General features: G+C 37.9%; 1 protein-coding gene across 1 annotated transcript in view; it reads right to left on the bottom strand.

The window, feature by feature from the left end:
• The window catches only part of LOC126484234 (transcription initiation factor TFIID subunit 6), a 131461-nt gene that overhangs the window by 14459 nt on the left and 96633 nt on the right, over positions 1-20369 (bottom strand). The window contains exons 8-9 of the mRNA XM_050107650.1: positions 17555-17703; positions 4416-4632 (exon numbers count right to left, since the gene is read on the bottom strand). Of these exons, the coding sequence (XP_049963607.1) occupies positions 4416-4632; positions 17555-17703 (366 nt within the window). The remainder of the gene's footprint in view (positions 1-4415; positions 4633-17554; positions 17704-20369) is intronic.

Raw genomic sequence — 20369 nt, forward strand, 5'->3', positions numbered from 1 at the left:
TGCGGATAAGATGCCTGTTATCTCGACTGCTAGTGATACGAGGCCATTGGGATCCAGCACGGCGTTCCGTATTACCCTCCTGAACCCACCAATTCCATATTCTGCTAACAGTCATTGGATCTCGAACAATGCGAGCAGCAATGTCATGATACGATATAACCGCAATCGCGATAGGCTATAATCCGACCTTTATCAAAGTCGGAAACATGATGGTACGCATTTCTCCTCCTTACACGAGGCATCACAACAACGTTTCGCCAGGCAGCGCCGGTCAACTGCTGTTTGTGTATGAGAAATCGGTTGGAAACTTTCCTCATGTCAGCACATTGTAGGTGTCGTCACCAGCGCCAACCTTGTGTGAATGCTCTGAAAAGCTAATCATTTGCATATCACAGCATCTTCTTCCTGTCGGTTAAATTTCGCGCCTGTAGCACGTAATCTTCGTGGTGTAGCAATTTTAATGGCCAGTAGTGTATGACCATTGTCTCTGTCCACTGAGGCCAGAATGTGAGCAAACCAGAGTGCAAGCAACTGCGCATGATGGGAAAGGCAATCTGGGTGGGGGATAAGAAAGAGGCCGTGGGAGAGGAGAAAGAGGAAAACCATGGTAGGGGTAGGGGACAGGAAAGTGCTGTTGTGCTGTTTATGGGAGGAACATGCTGGGGACAGGGTAATGCAGCTAGGTGCAGTCGGGATGTTAGACAGAGGGGGCACATGTAGTTGACTCATTTGGGCGGAAAGCACATCCATAATGCTAACAAATTGTTGCTGCACTTAAATGTGATTGGCTGTAGCACAGAGTCTGTCCACTGATCACTAATGGACCTAAAGTAATGTATAATGTGTAATATGTAATCACAAACTATCTAGCTACATGCTTTGCTCCCCCCCCCCCCCCCCCGCCCCCCTCCCCCCCCCCCCCCCCCCCACACACACACAAAAAAAAAAAAGAAATCAGCCGAGATTTACTTTTCTCCAGTTATAGTTTGTAATACACAGTGATTTCTTGCAGCAGACAACATGTGTGGTCCACTGAATATCTAGTGACAACCACAGTGAAAAAGCACCTACTGTTAAAGTAAAGCAGTTTCAAGACATTACCAAATAATGAAGATTACAAACTTCCACCTTTCTAATTTGTTTGATTGAAAAAAAAAAGGATTAGCTTGAAAACGCATTCACCACAGAAAAGAAGATTAGGTTTTTAATGGTTCATCAATAAGAAGGTCATTATCACAAGCTCATTTTGCAGAAGGAAATCGGTTGTCCCTCTGAAAAGGAACCATCCTGGAATACTCAAATCTAGGTGGCGAATGGGAAATTGAGTCACTTTCCTCCCAGATATGAGTATAGCAGTGTACTGTAATAGCTCCCAATAAGATGAGGGAACTGAACTTAAAAGGTACCAATGGTAATGGGTCTGTTTTGAAGTCACAATGTTCACCTCATCCACAAGGCAGCATGTTGTAAATGTGCACTGTTTTACACATCATGCATTATCTGGCTAATTTTGCACTGTGAGAATAGAAGCTTGTATATTTAAGTAACACACCTCTGCACAAGTTATCAAATCAGCACAATAACAGCAACAACTTCATATACTATCAACAGATACTAAACAAATGAAGTAATATCCATAAAAATCAATAAACCATACAATTTCAAATGAAAAGGATCTGATATTGTGTCAGTGTTGTATATTTATGCGATTTTATCTAATTACTCAACAAAGCAAACCATAAACTTGGCTATAGCAGGAACAAATTTGGTCATATGACCAGGTACAGCCGTATTACAGTTCAAAGTAATGCATGTTGTTATCTCACAGTGCAGCATTGAAATTGATCATGGAAAATGTCTTTTGAGGGCAGGGAAGGTGGCTTACTATTACCATTTTTAAAGTAATTGACAATGAGAAGGAGCAAATCATTAATTGAAATGGCAATGGTATATGTCAGCAAACTGTGAAAGTAAGTTAATGTTGGGCAAATTATGAAAGAAAGGACAAGATCATTGACATTAATTTTTTGTAGTATTTTAGAACATATTCTGAATTCAAACAATGAGAAATCTCGAAGAGAATGACCTCCTCCATGCCAACCAGCATGGATTTTGAAAACATTGACCATGTGATACCCAACTCACATTTTTCTCACATGACATCCTGAAAGCCATAGATCACGGCAGTCAGGTAGATGCAGTATTTCTTGATTTCTGAAAAGCATGTGACTCAGTACCATACCTACGCTTATTATCAAAAGTACAATCATATGGGGTATCAGACGAAATATGTGACTGCACTGAAGATTTCTTGGTAGTGAGGATGCAGCATGTTATCTTGGATGGAGAGCCATCAACAGAAGTAGAGGTAACTTTGGGTCTATCCCATGGAAATGTGTTGGGTCACTTGCTGTTCATGTTGTACATTAAAGATGTTGCAGAAAACGTTAACAGTAACATCAGACTTTTTCAAATGATTTAGTTATCTACAACAAAGTACAGTCTGAACAAAGCTGTCAAATATTCAGTCAGTCAGACCTTGAAAAGATTTCAAAGTGCTGCAATGACTGGCAGCTTGCTTTAAATGTTCAAAAATGTGAAATTGTGCACTTCACAGGAAGCAGCTTTGGTTTATTGATAGAATACTACGGAAATGCAATCAGTCTACAAAGGAGATTGCTTACACATCACTCAAGCGACCCATCCTAGAATATTGTTGAAGTGTGTGGGACCCGTACCAAATAGGACTAGTGGCGGAAATTGAACGTATACAGAGAATGGCAGCACAAATGGTCACAGGTTCATCTGACCTGCCGGAGTGTCACAGAGATGTCAAAAGAACTGAACTGGCAGACCCTTGAAGATAGATGGAAACTATCCTGAGAAAGTCTGCTAACAAAGTTTCAGGAACTGGTTTTAAATGATGACTGCTAGCAAAATTACTAAAACCGGGCACATACTGCTCCCAAATGGATCAAAAGGGTAAGATTAGATTAATTACAGTACACATTTAAACAATTGTTTTCCCGCACTCCATATTTGAGTGGAACATGAAAAAGACCTAATAACTGGTACAGTGGGGCGTACCCTCTGCCATACACTTCACAGTGGTACAGATGTAAATGTAAATGAAGAGTGGGATTCAGGTATCTATGCCAAAGAAGAATAAGCAAACTGCATATAATATATATTCCACTGATGATGTGGATAAATATAAGGCTGCAATATTTGAAAGATTATAAACAATACAATGACATACTAACTTTGCAAAAATGTCACACTTTAGACACACAGAAATGGACTTCCGAAGCTAGCAAGAAATCTGATCACAATTGTTCTGTTTGTGGAATTTTGTTTCAAGAGGTGCCAGAATGCTAGTTCAAGTGAAAATTAGAGAAAATTGTTGCAAAAAAAGGGCATATTACATTAGACTCTTATTTAAAAAAATAAGCACTAACATTAAAGTGGTCAGTGCTTAATTAAAAGAATTTTGGATTAATACACTTTACACAATGAATAAATGTTGGTAAAGTGACAGTGAGTGAAGCACATTGCTAAACTAAAGTGGTGGTCAACGTTTAATTATTGTGCATCCAGGCAGTGATACACATTTTGTCATGGAAGTCACATCTCACATATGACTCAAAAATCAAAATTCCAGGCTATCATTCACAAATGGACAGCAATTTTTTTAAATACATAAAGACGTAACTTGTTCCAGGATTAACTCCTAAAAGTATAGCCTTTCCTGAAAATGTTCCGTATCATAACAAAGCAGTAATAACAGACATTATCACACAGGTTTAAGACAAACAAAACTTTTGTTATTAATTAAGGAGCACCAACATTTTGTTCCCCTCTGACTGTTACTATACTCGTGCGCGCCCACACACCCACCCACCCACACACACACACACACACACACACACACACACACACACACACACAAAAAAAGGGAAATATAAAAATTGTGTAAGAAACAGATATGATGCCTTTGTTGCTATAACATTAAAAAAACTGTCACATTAAAAAGTATTTGATGGATGAAAAAATTGAAAATATAATACTATCGGCCTTGCACGGATTCAAATGATGCACTATCATTTTCACCTGCGACTGAAATGGGAACTGACAATCAACAGACTCAGCAGAAGAAGGGGGCAATATCATTGTAGAAGGTAGTTCTATGGATACTGCCAGCAAAGCATTGTGCAACAGCTGCTATAAGAAAAATATACTGAACAGCTGAAGCCTTTTCTAGCATGTGTAACAGCATTCAACTTATAAGACTACTGGAGACTATTACCTCTTCCTCTCTTTTTCTCGGTCATAACATAAAAGTATTGCCACTCTGGTCACATCTTCAGTTTGCTTTGCCTGATAATACGGTCATCTTGGAACTGGTTTAACATTACCTGCTTGAACCAGTGCTGGTGTAGGACGAGGAGGCTGCAAACTACCAGGGGTTGCTGTAGTAACAGCAGTGGAAGTTGTGAGACATGGCTGTGGCTGCGTCCTCGCTTTGGTAACAGCTGCATGTAGGGCTGGCCCTAGGTATCCAAATTCTGCCCGATATTCATCTAGTACATCAGGAGGCTGCCTGAGTCCCTTAAGAAGCGGTGTCAGCACTTTCTGTACACACAAATTAAAATACTAGAGTATATGACACACACTTGAAAGAAACAAGAGCTCATGTAATACACAGACTATTAACTATATCAGACTGCTTGAGCTTCGTAGAAAGTGACAATATAACTAAGAAAAGAAATGCTTTCTTGACATTCCGCAATTATTTACAGTTGAACCCGATTTATGCATAACTCTGTTCTGTGAAAGTCGTATTTATACATTAAGTTTTGTCAGTTCTGGCAAAATATAACTGAAAAAGGTATTACTTGAATCATTATATATATGAAATGCATTTTTACATAATTCATTATTATATGTATCAAATTCCAGTGAAATAAACTGAGTTTTGCCTAAATGTAATGAGCATTGTCATTTGAAAAGACAGGCGGCGCCATAAAGACAAGGGACAGAGACAAATTAACCAAAGTGGGCAGCATGGAAACAAAGACATTCCTAGCACTGCTGTTTTCAATAGGAGAGTTCCTTTCATAATATCAATGAGAAGTTAAAAGTTATCAGCTGATTTTTGTTGTTGAACAGTCACTTTCAATCAGCCATGGGGAACAGAAAAAACAAAAGTTACTCCCTAGATCAGAAAGTAAAATTCATACAAGAGGTGGATGCTAATACACACAAAACAAAATCTGAACTTGCTGCCAACTCAGGAACTGCCTATACCACACTATGTACAGACATCAGCCAAAAACACAGTATGAATGAATTTTTAAAATTCGGTGCAAAATTGATAAAACATAGCCATCAGCAAGAAGTGAGATACGTAGATTTGGAAAAGGCAATTTTTACATGGTTCCAGAAAAAATGCGCTGCAGCTCTACCGATCACTGGCGACTTGCTGAAAGCAAAAGTGATAGACTTAGCTAGAAATATGAACATCACAGCTGATTTCAAGGCTCCATCAGGATGGTTAAAAGTATTTCAAGATCATTGTGGTATAACAGGGAGAACAATTTCTGGTAAATCAAAAGCTGTGTACGAGGTCACAGTGCAACACTGGATTGAGGAGGTTCTGCCAGGTATCCTAAGCGATTATCAGCCTCAAATCTTTCACAACTTTGACTAGGCCGGTCTATTCTACAATCTGCTTTTTAGTACAGCAGCTGAAAAGAATGACACATGCCATGGAGTGAAGAAAGTTAAAATTCGTATGACACTTCTCCTCGCCACACATACAGATGCATCTGATAAACCTCCCCCACTTGTGATAGGAAAATGTTAACAATCCGAGGTGTTTAAAAGGTGTAAATATGAAATCGTTGGAATACAAACCCAATAAAAACTCTTGGATGACTATGATATTAATGGAACAATGGTTAAAAAATTGGACATTGGAATGGAAACGAAAAAAAAGAGGACCCATCTTCTTATGGATCGATGAGCAGTACATCCACCCACTAGCTTTTGGAAAATGTTTGAGTGGAATGTTTCCCTCTAAACTATGCCAGTGTTCCACAGCCAGTTGATTTGAGCATTAAAGGAAATTTCAAAGATCATTATAGAAAAAAAAAACAACCTTGTTCAATATTTGATAGAACTCTCTCATGCAGGAAACGAAAATCTCTCCATTAACTTACATCAAGCCATGGAATTTACTTTGGCTGCCTGGCAGCTGATGTCATCCTCTGTAATCAACAACTGTTCCTGTAAAGCTGGTGCCTTAGTGGAAGGGCCTGCCACTGATGATGATGATGATGATGATGGCGAAGTCTTGTCTGGTAATGGACTAGCTCTATTAAAGGGTGCATATTTCGACAGTTTTGTACATTTTGATCATAATCTCACCATATGTGCAGAACTACAGGATGTGTGTCAACAATGTGGTGATGATCAAGAAGGTGGACCAACTTCAAGTGACAGTGATGACTTGAAACATCTAAACTGAGTGAAGTGCAATTGATGTGTGCAGGCATTACATCAATGTGAATACTTGTACTGAAAAAGATCCGAAATCAAAAATAAGTTTGCAAAATGAGGTTTATACATTTAATGCACAAAAAGTGAAACAAGGCAAATTATCTGATTTTTTTTAAAACAGGGACAAGTTCAAAATAATGTATTTTATCTTTAATACTGTGTCTTTGTTGTTTGTACAGTGCAAAGTACCAAATTACAATACAGTACTTAATTTTCCTAAAGCAGGATCAAATATTGTAATATTTTTTTTCTTTTAATACTGTTCTCTTTCTTTGTCATTTATCAAATTAACACATGTAGCTCCACTGTACTTATTTTTCTCGCTCTAGTGAAAAATATGATGCCTATTACTGTATCTGTATCTGACTTCTAAGTACTTCTGAATTATATGTAATATTTCTTCTTCTTCTTTGATATACATATAAATCAGGTTCAACTATATTTTCTCAAAAACTGGTTTTTGGCTTCTTACGCTATCAAAGGGTGACAATTGAGATATGGAGCTTGTTGTAGATGAAATTAAAAGACAAATGATCACAGAGGATTAAAACTAATATCATTTGACATCACTAGCTCATTTGCAACTGTTCCAATTGATGAGTGTAGAAACATATAAAGAGACCTTTTGCACAGAAGCTATGGGTTACCATCTCAGACCCCTACTATGTGAAATTTTCCTGGTTAATTTTAAACAATTTTTCTTACATGAAGAGTCCCTATTTACAAAATTACATATTGTATCAGGTATGTGCTTTGTTTATCAACTGGTACTATTCAATATAGAGGATGTTTATAAATGAATGGTGCAGTTTTAAAAATTAATAACAAATCAATTTATTATTTTATAAGGGCAAACATTACAGTATAAGCAGCAGCTGTCCCAAGTTTTTAATGTGTTATCCGATTTTCACTTGTCATGCTTACTGCGCAGGTGTAGTATCTCTTTCCAAGAGGGTGTCGCAACAAGAAAAGGCTTTCTGTGTGCTCTGTTTTGAGGTGTCCATATCTGGGGTTATAGTGCAGTGTAAGTTTTGTACATGGGTTAGGAAAGACCTGCCACACAAGAATAACAAAGGTAGGTCGTACTGACAGTGTGTTGAAGCTGGATGCCTCAGTAAGAGGAATATTCCCAATCGACCTCATGCATCAGATGCAAACGTCAATAGAATGCACAGGGCATCTCAGCAAAGTCCTCGCAAGTCACTTAGTAATGTAAGCAGCGAACTGTTCATTTCAAAGATTATGATGTGGAAATTGTTGTGTAAGTGGCTTTTTTTTTTTTTAAACCCTACAGAGTGGGATTAGGATGGACCTTACATCAGCAGACAAAGTGAAAACGAGTGACTTTATGAAGAGCTGCAGTTAGAAATGGAGGACGCTGGTTTTGTAGAAAGACTTATCTGCTGCGATGAAGGCAGTTTCCATGTACGTGGAGAGGTGAATACACACAATGTTTGTATCTGCAGAAGTGAGAAATCACATACCCTGATAGAACATCACTGTGACCCTCCAAGACTGAAAGTCAACAGCCCAGTATTCTTTAAACAACAAACGATATTGAGTAGCTCATTCCTAAACAGGTTGTAAATTACCCTAGCTGAACACCACTTATGATGATTATATTTTGCAACTAGACAGTGCTCTGTCCCATTTTCACAGGAATGCATGAGAGCTTCTTAATTGTGTTCTTTACCAGCACTAGATTGGATGTGCTGCAATAGCAGACAATTACCTTATCCACTGGCCATCCAGTTCACCAGATTTGACACCCAGAAATTTCTTTCTGTGGGGATTTGTGAAAGACTGATTTTATGTACTGATAATGCTCGTGTCTCTTGAGGACGTGTGTGACTGGATGAAGTATGCACTGCAGACAATCATGTAGGACATGCTACACCAAGTACGGGAAGAATTTGATTCCTGTGTAGATGTGTGTCTTGTGACCAATCATGCATGTATTGAAGGAGTGTGATTTGGAAGAATGAGATTTCCATTCAGAACATTACAGGATTAATCAACACAAAATCAGATCTACAACTATTCTCTGCAAACTATAATGAAGAGCATGGCAGAGAGTACTTCCAATTGGACCGGTTATTAGGGATTTTTCCATGATCCATTCAGTTATGGATATCAGGATGAATGACAGCTTAAACACTCCTGTGCACAATGTAATTAGCTTAATCTCATCTTCTCAATCCTGTGGTAATGGTATGAGGATGGCTTGGTAAGTCTGATAAATTTCCATAAAAGAATGGAACATTTTTGTTGCACCTTCATGGTTGGTATCCTTGATTATTCCACAGATTGTATAAAGAATTTCAACAATGTACAGCATACACTTCATCGTTGACAGCTGTCTGAATAGGGAACTGTGTCAACTGCAACTGAAAATGGAGAAAACTCAGTTTCACTGCCACACAAATCGAAATAGAAATGGATGAAGTTCATGCAAATTCTGCACCATCATTGATGACCATTTGCTTTTGGTTGCTTCTGTACTGATGAATTTAAACATGGTCAGAAAAGCACCAAAGATGAAGCATGCTCCAGCTGTCCAATTGAGGTCACCACAAGGGAAACCATTGACAAAATCTGTGGTGTGATAATGTAAGACTGCTAACAAAAATTTGTGAAATTGCTGAGACTGCAGGCATTTCAACTGAGCAAGTTGCATAATATCATGCATGGAGAATTGGCTATGAAGAAGCTGTGTGCAAGATGAGTGCAATTGCTCACAATCTACCAAAAGTGCTTCCAACAAATTTCATGACAATGTCTGATGATATTTAATCACGATCCAGAAAGTTTTCTGCACTGATTTGTGACTGTTGATGAAACTGGATCCATCATCACACATACCAGAGTCAAAATGGCAGTCAAAACAAAGAACAACGGTTGCTGAAAGTAGACTAAAGAAGGCAAAGACCATTTTGTCAGCTGGTAAGATGATGGCCACTATTTTTTGGTACTCTCAAAGAGTAATCTTCTGAGAGTAAGCGGAAAATGGCAGAACCATAACTGGAGCCTATTATGCTTCATTGTTTGATCATTTGAAACTTGTGTTGGCTGAAAAAAGACAAGGCTGGCACGCAAAAAAGTGTTCTTTCACCAGGATAATGCACCATCCCACATATCAATGATAACAATGGTGAATGTGCATGATTTGGGCTTTGATTTGGTTCCTCATCAACCCTGTTCACTGCATTACCCATAAGTGACTTCTTCTTATTCCCCAACTTGAAACTTCGGCTTGCTGGGAAAAAATTTTCATCAAATTAGGAAATTATAGTTACAGTCAACGAATATTTTGCAGAGTTTGATAAAACATATTTTTCTGATGGGATGAAAAAGCTGGAGGATCACTGGACCAAGTGTATATCCCTAATTGGAAACTATTTCAAGAAGTAAGGTGAGTTGTTTATGAAATATACATTTTTTCTTGCTTCTTTACCAGGCATATCAAACCACCCTTGTAAATAGAGGGATGTAATATACTGCTAGATTCACCACTTTTCTCTGCTCTTCCTTTCATAAGTTCAATACCCCGGTTAGTTCTATTTGGTACGGGTCCCACACACCTGAGCCTTATTCTAGCATGTGTCACAAGAGAGTTTTGTAGGTAATCCTTAGTATTCTATTATTCTATCAATAAACCATGTCTGTCACCTGCTTTACCTATGACTGAGCATTTGTGATCATTCCAATTCATGTCCCTAAAATTTGTTACACACAGGTATTTGTGGAGCTGACTGATTCCAACTGTGCCTAATTTACACTGTAATTAAACAGAGGTAATAAAGAAGCAGATCTAATAATGAACAAGGGAACAGATAAGTGGGTGAACTACTATGAACAGCGTAATGAATGGATTATCAAAGCCAAAATGGTCATAAAACCATGGCTGACTACAGTAGTACAAGCTTATATTGTCTGTAGTTCTGCAGACTGAAAATAAGTATGGTACGAAGAAAAAAAAATCAGTTTGTTAAAGGAGAAGAAAATTTAATTATGATGTGGGACTGGAATATGACAGTAGGAAAAGGAAGAGATGATAAAATAGTAGGAGAACACGCAAGGGGGAAATGGCATGAAAAGGGAATCTACCAAGCAGAATTTTCCACAGAGCACAATTCAATCATCGCTAACATTTGGTTTGAATGTCCAGAAAAAAGACTATATACTTGAATGAGATCTGAAGACAACAAAACATTTAAGATAGATTATATAACAGAAAGACAATGATTTACAAATAAATACCAAATTGCAAATCATTTCCATGAGCAAAAGTGGGCCCTGACTAATTCATTAGTTATGAACTTAAAAAGAGGGGATGTCAATAAGTTGAAGCAAATAGATCATTAGACAACAGCAGGACTGAAACACAACAAGAGATTAAAAGGTAGCTACAAGAGCTGTAGTAGTGAAGGTACAGAAGAAACGACTAAGCAAAAAGACAAGGCCCACAGGATAATATATGGGATACAATATTAAAGATGACGGACAAAAGGAGAAAATATAACAAAGCAGTAGGTGAAGCAAACAAAAAGTCTACAAAATGAGACTGACAGAAAGTGCAAAATGGCAAAGCAGAAATGGCTAGTGGTGAAATTCAAAGCCTTAGAAGCTTACAAGAGAAGAAGAAAGATGGATGCTGCCTGTAGGAAAACTAAAGAAACTTTTTGAGACCACAAAATCAGCTGTGAGAACATGAAGACTTACTTGTCAAGCTAGAACTAAGCAAATAATAGAAGGCTGCAGTATGAAAGGAATCTATAGAAGGGTTATATAAACTTTATGACAGTGTTGTAGCTTATTCTCCGTGGTATTCAATCTGTATATATATAGCCACATCAGAAGAGAAACCAAGAAGTAATTTGAAAAAGGAAATAAATTTCACTAATAATAAATTAATTTTTAATGGTTTCAAGGTGACATTGGAATTATGTCAGAGATGGAAAAGGGCTTCCAAGATCCGTCAAACAAAACAGTCAGTATCTTACAAATAGAAGACACTAGGAAATGACAAAAACAACAAAAATAAAACCATGTTAATAACATGTAGTCATATTGAATCAGGCATTGCTAAAGGAATAAAACCAGGAAATGAGACACTAATTGTAAATAATTGATGAAGACAGTAGCAAAAGGGATGTAAAATAAAGACTGGCAATAAGCCTGGACATTGGAAACAAAAGTTCTGAAATGAAATTGCTCACATTTGCAGAGGACTTTTGCTATACTTCCTGTAAATGTGACATCTGCTGCAATACAAGTGAAGTGTTTAGAAGAAATAGCCAGTAGCACTGGCATAAGAATTTCTGCAGAATAAGAATTTATTTATAAAGATTTATTATTTATATAGAATTTATACATCTTGGGGAGACAATCCAAGAAAATGGTTGGAAAAAGCTGTTATTAAAGAAAGGATACATAGAATGAGAAGGGCATGTGGTGTAACTAAAGAACTTTACAATAAAAATGTGAAAATGAGGTATTACAATAAAATAGTTTAGCCAGTACATATAAAAGATCCAATGTCAACCATTAAATTACAATTTAGATAAATCAGAAATGTTCGAAAGGTGAATTGTTAGAAAATACCGTATTAGGACTTTGAAAACTACAAAAGGTTGGAAATTGTGGAGTAGCGATGAAATTTATTGAAACATAGAAAACATATCAGAAGTAATGCGATAAAGAAGACTGGTATTTTTTGGACTTTATTCAAATCAAGACAGCAGATTAAACAAAAAGATCTTTAGATATTTCTTGTTGGATAAGAAGTCAACCATGTTGGATCCACAAAGGGGGGAGAGAGAGAGAGACTGGCAATAGCAAGAAAGGCTTTTTCCGAAATATAAATTGAAGATATAACAAATCAAAGCACAGAGAATAGAAATTTGTGGCAAAGCTTGACTAAAGTACAGTTAGACGTATAGGAAACCTCCTGAGATGTCAAGGAATATTTTACAGTAGAGCATCGATTATCCGAAGTAATTGGGGGACATGGGTGTTCGGAAAACTGGTTTGTTCGGATAATCGAACTGTACATGCTTATTTGCCAAAAAGAAGTACTGTACAGTAAATTTATTCATAAAAACAAGCATCTATTTTAGTATTACAAAGTAACCTACAAAGGCAACTTCAGTAGGAATATATAGTATGTGGCACAGTTTATTAAACAAAAATATATACATATTACATACGCATTTTGCATGAACAATACACACAGTATACAAAATTAACGTTTAAAAAAATCCTTTATTTTGGTCTGTCTAAGCAAGCCTACACGCTTACGAGCAGCTAAGTCATGTACTTTTTTGATTACAGATATCTGAAACTGGTCACTTTCATCTTGGGCTTCAAACCATTGCAAGGCAGTATCTAAACAAGTTAACGCCTCAGAAGCTGTCGGTATATTTTCATCTTCACTTTCTGGAGCACTGATTGATGAGATGCTGGCGGCGTCATCTTTATCAGTGACGGCGTTTACAATCTCACTGCCCTACATGATTTGGTGTCCTGGATCTGCACCATCGATATTCATCCATTCATGAACGTCTTCTTCATCACATTCGTGGCAATCTATTTCTTTTAGCATACCAAGAATTTCGGACATATCATTCTGTTCGTCATTTTCAATCATACCTTGTGAATTTCCTTCTGTGTCCAAAATTTTATTCCAGGCTTTCTTCAAATTCTATTCCTTTACACTATACCATGCTGCGCTGATCATGTAGGACGCGTCTTTCAAGTCAATATACTTATGATTTCTTAAGAGACTTTCTTCTCCATCCTCTTCTCTTTCTAACAACAACTTACGCAACAATTCTTTCCTGCAATATCGTTTGAAAGTCTCAATAACGCCTTGATCCAGGTGGAAGAAATATTACCTTTATGAACTCGTCTTTTTCGTTTAAAATATCACATGATGGATGAGTTGGTGCATTGTCAAGGAGAAGTAGTGTTTTCTCCCTCTTCCCATTCTTTAGCTGATGAGCTTTTACAGAGGGTACGAAAACGTCCAGAAACCACTTCATAAAAATTGTACTATCCATCCAGGCACTCTTTTGTGAGGTGTACACAACAGGCAAGGCTGACATATTAACGTGCTTGAAACAACGAGGTTTTTTACTTTTACCAATGACGAACATAGGCAGTCGGTGACTTCCAGTAGCATTAGCACAAGCCAAAGCTGTAATACGGTCCTTGCTTGTTTTAGGACCAGGTGCTGCTAATTCATGGAGTGAAACGAGAGTTTTTCTCGGTAAAGCTTTCCAGTTAAGTCCAGTTTTGTCAGCATTGTAAACGTTTTCGAGAGCATAATCTTCTTCCCTTAATATGTCCCTTAGTTTGACTTTGAAAGAATCAGCCGACAGTTTTTCTCCCTGTATTGTAAGCTCACGAATGCCGTGTCTTGACTTGAAGCGTTTTAACCAGCCCGTGCTCGCTTTAAAGTTCGAAGGCCCCCCAAGTTTTTTGTAGAATTGCATTGCCTTCTCACACAGAATGGGACCTGAGATAGGTTCTCCTTCCGGTCTCTTTTGTGTAAACCACTTGTAAACAGCATCATCTAGATCTGTGTTAGTGGCGAGCTTCATAGTTTTACGGCTTGTTGATCCATCAGTAGAATAAAGCACAGCTATAAAATTTGCTACGCTCGTCTTTTGTTTTTTTATATCCATAATTGTCGACTTCTCCACCTTGTACTCATTGGATAAAGTGGTTGCAGATTCACCTTCTTCTAACCTTTTAATAATCTCGTACTTGTCCCTCATAGAAAGGAGAACACGTTTACGTTTAAGCATTTTGTATCGTGAAGTTCACTTCTTCATGCAGCAGCACACAAGTGGTTGTAACAGAGAACAGAAGGTGACTGTTGGCACCGTGAAAATCTCTTCTTGGGGGCGCACAATCCTTCAAACTGCGCGGAGCGGCACGCCTAAACTCTAAGCTGGCGCAGCTGTTGCTGTGAACAGCTTTGATACTGCCGCTACTTCTACTGCCAGTGCCAAGCCGACAGAAGTGTGCTGATTGTTGAAACACAGCGACTGGCGGCTTGGCCGGTCAGCAGCGCCTTGTGAAGACCCCATTAGAAGCAAAGTTCCGCCAGCAGTGGCCCAGTGTGGCGACTACTGTGGGAAACTTGGTTTGGGAATGAGGGGGACGATGGACAGTAGGGTGGGAAAGTAACAGGTGCGAGCGAGTACACAGCTCGGTTAAGCGGTCGTTTGGTTGACCGACGTTCGGATAATCGACGCTCTACTGTATTTAGGAATGGAAGGATGCATGAGGGTTAAAAATTGTAAAGAGAGACCAAGCTTGGCTAAAGTAAAAAGGTTGAAGTGGGTTTTATTTGAAGCAGTTCCGCAAAGATGAAAATACTTGTGGAGGACTGTCTAGATGGAGAACTACATTGAAACAGTCTTCAGACTGAAGACCACAACAACTAGTCAACAATTAAATGCATTATTTGAACACTTTCATTCCCAATATAATAAAATTCCATTCACATTTGAGTTGAATTTCTTCAATAAATTTATAGGGTCTTAATACAGTCATTAGCACTAACAGAAAGGCTGCAACTATCAGTACTGTGATCCCTACAGAATTCTGGAACTCACAAAGTCACAAACATGTAGATTTTCACTCCAAAGTACATGGCTTTTTATCAGTTCCATTAACAAAATCCGCCTTTTACTTAAATTTAAACACATGAAATGTGTAAGTTACAATAATGGCTATGTTTAACCTGACAGACACATTCTATGGGGGAAAAAAGGGCATAAAATTATACTACTTCTGTACAATGGGCATAAGGATGTCAGCAGTGACAAAAATTGGTCCAATATCCCATATGTTGGTAATAGTTTAGACAGCTTTGCAAAAAGTTAAAATCTCGCAACTACAGTTCTTCATTTTCCAACAACAACAATAATAGTATAGCTAAGATATTAATTATTACCAATGATACAATCAATCTTTTGGTATAAAATGATGTGTGTAAGATTGCTGCAGGATCTGTGGAACAGTGTGAATTGATCAGTCAGGTAGAGTAGTGGCAATTAGGTTGTCAAAACCTTACATCAGCTGGAGACTAGAAAAACAGAGTCCCTCTTTGCAGCACATATTTTAGTACAGAAAATGATCTGTATGTACACTACTGGAAATAATTGAAATCAATAAATATATGGACTAGAATGATACTTAGTTTCAAATGAACAAACTTTTTTCCTGTTTCTGTTAAATTAAGTTTCAGTTTGGCCTACATAATAGAATTTTTTAATGTAAGATCTCCTTAGTAATTTTTTTTTAGTGTGATGCTTCCCTTTACAAGATCAGCTTATCTGCATCACTAATATCTCTGTAGCTTACACATCATTTTACCTGGTATTATAATGTTCAGTTGTTACCAACCGATCGCCCAAAAAGCCAACAACAAGTTTGTGAGCAAATTAGTGTGTGAGGTTCCAGGCCAATGTGGCAAGACATATATTTGACAAACAGTGTGTACCATTGAAGATGGAAGCCGAGAACACCAATGGCAAAGCCAACTAACATGTCCCAACAAGTCACAGATCTTTGTTTATCCTAGACTCATGCATACCAGGATTTTAGCACAAACTTCGAACTACTGGGACAGTCTCATTAGAGAGACCATCGAGGTATGCACCAGAGACAATCTCATCAACTGGGACTGCGGCTATAATCTCAGCAAGATTTAGGTAAGTCAGCCATGCACTGTCAGGAGGTTAGTTCATCAGCACACCCGATGATGGCGACGTGACTGATAGCCAAATTGTTGTGCCCGTTGGACACTAGGGACCAGTAGAACAGAAGTGGACTACTTCTACATCTACATGATTACTCTGCAATTCACATTTAAGTGCTTGGCAGAGGGTTCATCAAACCACAATCATACTATCTCTCTACCATTCCACTCCCGAACAGCGCGCGGGAAAAACGAACACCTAAACCTTTCTGTTCGAGCTCTGATTTCTCAGAAGAGAAAGTTGGTGACTGAAATTTCGTAAATAGATCTCGCTGCGACAAAAAACGTCTTTGCTTTAATGACTTCCATCCCAACTCGCGTATCATATTTGCCACACTCTCTCCCCTAATACGTGATAATACAAAACGAGCTGCCCTTTTTTGCACCCTTTCGATGTCCTCCGTCAATCCCACCTGGTAAGGACCCCACACCGCGCAGCAATATTCTAACAGAGGACGAACGAGTGTAGTGTAAGCTGTCTCTTTAGTCGACTTCTAAGAGTCCTGCCAATGAAACGCAACCTTTGGCTCGCCTTCCCCACAATATTACCTATGTTGTCTTTCCAACTGAAGTTGTTCGTAATTTTAACACCCAGGTACTTAGTTGAGTTGACAGCCTTGAGAATTGTACTATTTATCGAGTAATCGAATTCCAACGGATTTCTTTTGGAACTCATGTGGATCACCTCACACTTTTCGTTATTTAGCGTCAACTGCCACCTGCCACACCATACAGCAATCTTTTCTAAATCTACTCGATGATTTGCCGTCTATTACTACAAACTGTGACTTTCCTGACAGGAAATTACGAATCCAGTCGCACAACTGAGACGATACCCCATAGCAGCTTGATTAGAAGTCGCTTGTGAGGAACGGTGTAAAAAGCTTTCAGGAAATCTAGAAATACGGAATCAACTTGAGATCTCCTGTCGATAGGGGCCATTACTTCGTGAGAATAAAGAGCTAGCTGCGTTGCACAAGAACGATGTTTTTTGAAACCATGCTGATTACGTATCAATAGATCGTTCTCTTCGAGGTGATTCATAATGTTTGAATACAGTATATGCTCCAAAACCCTACAAGATCTACAAGACTTTAATTTAGCATAGTGTGTTAAATTCCATAGTTGCCTATTAGTAAAAGAGAATTTAATGTTTCCCATTTTAGAAGTAACGAAAAATGTTATTATGAAAACAAGGAGTGGAATGTAAGTACTTACCACTAACAGATGCTTTATGTGGCCAGCAGCAATCTTATCAGTATTACTTAATACAGGCCCTTCCAAAGCAGCCTCTATGCGATCAGCTACTTGCTTGACTCGGGGCAATATAAACACCTTGCTAACCTCAGTCCCAAGTTCTGAAAGACCTGATTAAAAAAACAGTACTATTTTAAAAGTAAGTTGGAAAAATGAGTACAGTATTTCATTTAGGATCTATTTTTTGTGGGAGAAGATAATGTATAGAATGAGAGAATGCATAATTTGATACCAATAAATCTCTAACACTTTTTATAAGAACTGTATGGGATTTTTGCAACAAATTTTGTTCCACATCAACTACACAACTCCATACAGAAAGTGTCATAACTTACATGCACTCTGTTCTCTTAATGATTATCACATTCTGAAGAAGAGCAAGGATGACTGGCAATAGAGTTATACGATGCTTTCGAGCCACCAAGAGGAAGAAAAGGATACGAAACTGTTACAGTTCGATGTATGTGTGTGTTGTGGTGATAGACTGTCAGTTCTTATATTTTATTTATTAGTCTTGCTTGTTTTTACCAGTTGTTCCTGTCATAGTAATTCACCATATAGTGGAGATGTTGTGTCGCTAAGCAAGTAAGGTTCTGGCCAGAAGGTCTTCTGAACTAGACAAAACACACACACCACATTGAGGAGGGGGGGAGTGTTGTCTAATTCAAAAGAAGGCCTTTTGGCCAAAAGCTAACTTGTTCAGCATTCTTTTTGCTGTGCCTGTCTGTAATTCAACATCTCCACTATATGGTGAGCAGTAATCTATCCTTTTCATAATACTGTCATTACTCTATCCTGGATTTTCCACTGTTTGATTTAGTCTTACTAATTCAATAATTCAAAATAACAAGGAGACAGAATGACTGACCAGTACTTCCATTCAAGAGGGAAAATTTCAAATACTATTGATAAAGACAATTAAAAACAGAAGAAACTGTGTTTAGCTTTTGGGACTGTTAGAAAATAGTTTCTTCCTCAGGGAGGAAACAGAGATGACATTATTTATTATATTATTATATATTTATTATTCAATAATAAAATATAAAAAGAAATAAATATATATAATAAACAAATATACTTATATTAGTTTATCATTTTATCAATTATTCATTTATTTATGATTATATCAGTTATTTACTCTTCAGTTTTTTTATCTTCATATATTCCCTCTCTCCCTATCTTTAGTTTTTCCTTGTCTTCTTTTCTGCTTTCTTAATTGTGGGTTTCATTCCATTTTTAAACCATCTTTACATTCTTATATTATCTTTAGACTGAAGCAAGCACAGTGATTACCAACACACTATGAATGGAAGCTGTTGGGATGAGAGTCCATGATACCAAAAGCTATGGTTTTGTCTCATAATCGTGAGAGGGAATTGGAATCGGAAGGTAAGTTTCTTGTGAAAGGCCGTAGATATTCTGTGGTACAGCTCAGGTAGTGTGAAATATTGACATACAGTTGGAATTAATTCTTGTATTTAAAATGCCAATTTTTTTACATTATGTTTTTAACAAAATTCTGAATTCTATGTACTCCACTGTAGAAGATCTTTGTACTTACGAAACATTCTGTATCCACCCGTTGATTTTTGTCACCAGTGTTTTGTCAAATTTCCACAATGTTCATTTGCACTGTTCTATCTTGAAGTTATTATCCTGGCTGGAGGATTCTCTGAATTAATTATTCATTATGAATGTGTCTCAGTCTGCATTATCCATTGGTTTTTAATTTAAATGATTGCCTCCTTACTATGTGTGTGGCTCCAACATTAGGTTGACATTAATTGTGGAGCAATTAGCCAGTTGTGGTACAAACAAAATTTTCTATTTTGAAAAACGGTTTCTCTGCATATCCCTAAACACTACTATTGTGATACCAGACCTGAAAGGGCCACAGGGAAATGGGACATTATAATTTAATTTTTGCTGCATGGGGAAAGTGGAGTTCAAATTAATTATCTGACCTGAGAGAGAACACTGACAGATTATTTTGGAAGTACATTGTCACATCAAAGAAAAAAAAATCCACACGGATTATATAGCTTACACTACAGCTCTCCAAGAAAAATGGTGTACTAAATGCCAAGGAACCTTTTACAATACGTTAACATACCCCCATGAACCATGGACCTTGCCGTTGGTGGGGAGGCTTGCGTGCCTCAGCGATACAGATGGCTGTACCGTAGGTGCAACCACAACGGAGGGGTATCTGTTGAGAGGCCAGACAAACACGTGGTTCCTGAAGAGGGGCAGCAGCCTTTTCAGTAGTTGCGGGGGCAACAGTCTGAATGATTGACTGATCTGGCCTTGTAACACTAACCAAAATGCCTTGCTGTTGTGGTACTGTGAACGGCTGAAAGCAAGGGGAAACTACAGTCGTAATTTTTCCCGAGGGCATGCAGCTTTACTGTATGATTAAATGATGATGGCGTCCTCTTGGGTAAAATATTCCGGAGGTAAAATAGTCTCCCATTTGGATCTCCGGGCGGGGACTACTCAAGAGGACGTCGTTATCAGGAGAAAGAAAACTGGCGTTCTACGGATCGGAGTGTGGAATGTCAGATCACTTAATCGGGCAGGTAGGTTAGAAAATTTAAAATGGGAAATGGATAGGTTGAAGTTAGATATAGTGGGAATTAGTGAAGTTTGGTGGCAGGAGGAACCAGACTTTTGGTCAGGTGAATACAGGGTTGTAAATACAAAATCAAATAGGGGTAATGCAGGAGTAGGTTTAATAATGAATAAAAAAATAAGAATGCGGGTAAGCTACTACAAA

Source organism: Schistocerca serialis, chromosome 6, assembly GCF_023864345.2.
Source record: "Schistocerca serialis cubense isolate TAMUIC-IGC-003099 chromosome 6, iqSchSeri2.2, whole genome shotgun sequence".
In the NCBI taxonomy this organism is placed as follows: Eukaryota; Metazoa; Arthropoda; class Insecta; order Orthoptera; family Acrididae; genus Schistocerca; species Schistocerca serialis.